The following is a 4,263-nucleotide window of genomic DNA, read 5'->3' on the forward strand; positions in this document are numbered from 1 at the left end:
AAACATGAAATGTAAACTGGATGTTAAATAAACATAAGATCTTGTATTTTGATTGCAAATAATTCTAAAAGGAGAATCTCTTAAGTTTGATGTTTAAAGTCAGGTGCTCTTAGATATAGAATTCATTTTATCAAAACAAATTTATTATGCTTTCAAAATATTACCAATCTTTTAAATTTGAAAATAAATTGTATTAGTAGTTAAAAGCAAGTGATCTTTAAAAATAAATTGCTTTAATAACCTCTGACATATGCTTAACTGGAGCAATTTAAAAGTAAATGATAAATCGTACTCATAATGAAAAGACTAAACTCCTACCAAGATCCTGGAAAACGCACACCGTGCAGCCTACCTGGTCTACTCTGGATGTCCCGGCTGCAGGGCACCAACTATCTTGGAGTGAATCTGAGCCCCAAGCTGGCAACTGCAAACTAGATCTCACCTTCAATAGCATAGAAGTTTGCATCAGAATTGAGTAGTTCTCTCCCCCACCCCATCCAAGAAAAAAAAAAAAGAAAGAAAATAAAAGCAATCAAAGTTCTATCTTAAATCTTTGTTCTATCTTCTAGAGGTTTTGAGGAAAATCTCATTTGAAAGAATCATAAAAGGAGCTTCAAACTATTAATAGGCCTGAAAGAAAATTGTCACCATTAGTTTAGGCCAAATTCTGTAAAATAAATAAATAAAATATGTATGTAAACAGTCATTGAACCAGTGAAGATAAAGCTGAATTAGAAAATGCAAAGAGCCTTAATATTCTTGTGCCATAATCACAGCTGCATTAAGTATTTTCTAATACGGAGACAGCTGACTATAGACAAATCTATGCACAACTATAGCTACAGAATGCTTTAGATTAGCTATATTATAGTAAAAACAAATTTTGGTTGTCTATTTAAAGACTAACCAACTTAGGCATTTTTAAAGAACTGCCAATTAAAAGCTTCAGTCCATATTGAAGAAACAAAAGTTTGTGTTTTTTTTTTTTTTTAAAGCATGTTTTCCACTGTGTGGTTACAGAGAATTTTACATCACAGTTTTTCTAGTGTCTTTTACCCTTTAATGATTAAATTATATGTTTGAAAACTAGAACTTCTTAATTTGTTAATTTTCCTATGCTGCCAGTGCTGCATCCACCACCCAGCTTCTCATTTTTGAAAGATAAACATCAGAAATAGGTCATTTACATACCATTCTTACCTGTAAGGGTAAGAGCGTATTACTATTGTTGTCTGTTCTGAACACATTATCTTCAATCCAAGATTTTGGAGTCAGTGACGGAGTAGAGCGAGTAAATTTCGGTGGTGCTATAACATTACCAGAAAATGGTTTCTTCAGTGGTGATATCTGATTCATAGTCCCTGGAAGCCCCATGTTTCCAGCTCTGCGGTGATCTCTGCCATGCACTGCTCCCCACGACATGCTTCCAGTGCCCCAACCACTGCTCTGATGGTTGCTCCAAGGAGATTGTTTCAGAAGAGGCTGGGGAAAACACATCTAGTTAAATTACAGGCCTTGAAAAGCTTATAATTCAAGTTCAAATTTTAGACCCAAGCTAAGAATATATGTGATCATAAAAAATCAATACACAAAAGCCAAAGGAATATTTCCTAAACTCCCAAGGAAGTCTTGGGATCTTGCTATTTGAGATCCTTTTTATCATATATCAAGGAAGTTTTCACACTTTCATGACAATTTCTAAAACAGAACCACCCAGACTTTAAAGCTGAAATTAACTTTGAAGATCCTTAAATGTTTTTGATTCACTTAATTATTCAAGACACGTTAAGTAATTATCTGTTGCTGCCCATAGGTGGATCCACTAGATAGGCTGTCAGAAAAGCAGCAGACTGTGCTGCTTCCTAACTCAAGTCTCTATTAAGTTCACTCACATTCGAAAATAAATCGCATTCTAGAGCCTATAGCAAGAAAAGTGAAAGAAATATACCAAGAAATGAAAATTGCATAAGTCCATCGTGCTTTCTTTAAAAAGGGAGTGTGAATTACTAACATTTCTATTGTCTATTATCTTATTCCTTGATATAATACTTTTCTAAGATTTAGCCAATGGAAACACAGACCATGAAGTTACTAAAACTCAATAGATAGGACAATCTTAAACATTCTCATAACAAAAATTTTAAAGACTTGACATACAGTACATAGGTTTAAAGATTTTTAAATGTTTCTGGCATAATGGGGAACATACACACTACTCTCTCCTTCCACATGTTGCAAAGCACAGCCACTGGTGAATAGGTCGTTGCTTATTAAATGACTCAGAGTTCAAAGTTCTTTTCCAGTGACCTACAATTCCATATGAAAGCTGTGTGACTTCTCACACTCCATGGTAAGATCCATTTTTGTTTATTAAAGCAGATTACAGTTAAATATGGACCGTGGCACAAGTTCTGCAAATATTCTATATTGTGATTTCGGGAAATTAAAACTACCTATAAATTTCTGTGGCAAGTTTCCAGTTAAAAAAAATGAAGACACACACACACACAGTTGCTCAAATTATGTAAATCTTGAAAAACAGATTTCAAAAGTTGGTATTCTCTTTTCTCAGGGAGAAATCAGTGTTTTATGCAAAACTGTTAACTTCCACTTAAGGTCGATAAATTTAACTGTAACTTTGGCTGATTTCAATGGCATTCACTTCTTCAAAGATTAACTCTTGAAAACTTTGGTTAACAGAAAAGTTCTATGGCAGAGGAACAAACTAAGGCTAAATTTTGCTTCCTGGACAACCTTCACTCGTGAAAATGGATTTACAGTGATTACTAAAATAAACGCTGACTCAGTTACAAAATACGAAGACTCAGTGTCAACAAACTCAGCGCCCCCGCCCGGCCTGGCACAGGCTGGGGTGACACACAATCCTGAATCAGCCAGGGCAGGGCAGCTGACAGGGTTATTTCGTGTCCCCCCACTTACAATCCATAATGCGCCCCGTACACACCCCAACATGGGGACACCTTTAGGAGGAAGCACGCCAACCCTAGTATTCTAGGGTGCTGTGGCCTCCAAGTCCGACACCAGACATCGCATTAGACAAGCGCCGGCCACGCGGTGGCTGACAGTTCAGCGGCTCCGCCGTCGGCGGGCCGGGCGGGTAAGCGATCGCCGGCGGCCCGGCTGCGGGTGAACCTGGGTGGACCTGAGCCGGGAAGCCGGGAGAGACCGGCAGCCGAGCAGTTAAGCATGAACAAACCCCACCCGGATGGAGTCACAGGCCTCCTCCCGCCCAGGTTTGCTTCCCACCGCCGCGGGGCCGACGCCCCTGCCGGTCCCAACCCGCAGGGCCCGATGGTCCAGGGGACTGTCCCCGCAGACTCAAGTCGTCCCGCCCGCCAGGTTTCCGTCCCTGTTCCCGCAGTCCCGGACAGTCTCCGTCCGCCGGGTCCAAGTCGCGTCCAGTCGTCACCACAGCCTCAGTTCATCCCCGCCTGCCCCGTTCCCGGTCACTATCTCCGGACCCCGTCCCGGGTCCCCATCTCCGAACCCTGGTCACCATCTCAGGACTCTGTCCTTGGTCCCCATCTCCGGTCCCCGCCCCGTCCATTCCAGGTCCTTGGTCCCCGTGAGTCCCTGGTCCCCATCCTCGGTCCCCATCTAGGGTCCTTATCCGGGTCCCCATCCCGGTCCCCCAGATCCGGTCCTTATCCGGGTCTCCTTCTTGGTCCCCCATCTCCGGTCCTTATTCGGGTCCCTATCTCCAGTCCTTATTCGGGTCTCCGTCCCGGTCCCCCATCTCCGGTCCTTATTCGGGGCCCTATCTCCGGTCCTTATTCGGGTCTCCGTCCCGGTCCCCCATCTCCGGTCCTTATTCGGGTCCCTATCTCCGGTCCTTATTCGGGTCCCCGTCCAGGTCCCCATCTCCGGTCCTTATTCGGGTCTCCGCCCCGTTCCCCCATCTCCGGTCCTTATTCGGGTCCCTATCTCCGGTCCTTATTCGGGTCCCCGTCCAGGTCCCCATCTCCGGTCCTTATTCGGGTCTCCGTCCCGTTCCCCCATCTCCGGTCCTTATTCGGGTCCCCGTCCCGGTCCCCCATCTCCCGTCCCCGCCCGTCGCACCTGGTGGTGGTTGTACGAGTTCCTCTGCTGCAGGAAGGCGGCGGCCGCCTGGTGCTGCTGCTGGAGCTGCGGGCTGACTGGCGATCTCCGGCTCTGCGGCTGCTGCGGGGCGGCGGGCGGCGGCTGCTGAGGTAAATTCATGGCGGGCGGCGGAGGCACCGCGGGCGCTGAGAACGGGCCGCC

The 4,263-nt window shown here is 44.9% G+C and overlaps 1 protein-coding gene across 1 annotated transcript in view; it reads right to left on the minus strand.

The window, feature by feature from the left end:
• Cpeb2 (cytoplasmic polyadenylation element binding protein 2) overlaps positions 1 to 4,263 on the minus strand; it is a gene marked incomplete at its 5' end in the record, with an annotated part of 64,806 nt that overhangs the window by 59,453 nt on the left and 1,090 nt on the right. The window contains 3 exons of the mRNA XM_029560506.1: positions 353 to 442; positions 1,201 to 1,482; positions 4,081 to 4,259. Coding sequence (XP_029416366.1) covers positions 353 to 442; positions 1,201 to 1,482; positions 4,081 to 4,259 — 551 coding nt within the window. The remainder of the gene's footprint in view (positions 1 to 352; positions 443 to 1,200; positions 1,483 to 4,080; positions 4,260 to 4,263) is intronic.

Source organism: Nannospalax galili, unplaced genomic scaffold (assembly GCF_000622305.1).
Source record: "Nannospalax galili isolate Female #2095 unplaced genomic scaffold, S.galili_v1.0 scaffold271, whole genome shotgun sequence".
Classification (NCBI taxonomy): Eukaryota; Metazoa; Chordata; class Mammalia; order Rodentia; family Spalacidae; genus Nannospalax; species Nannospalax galili.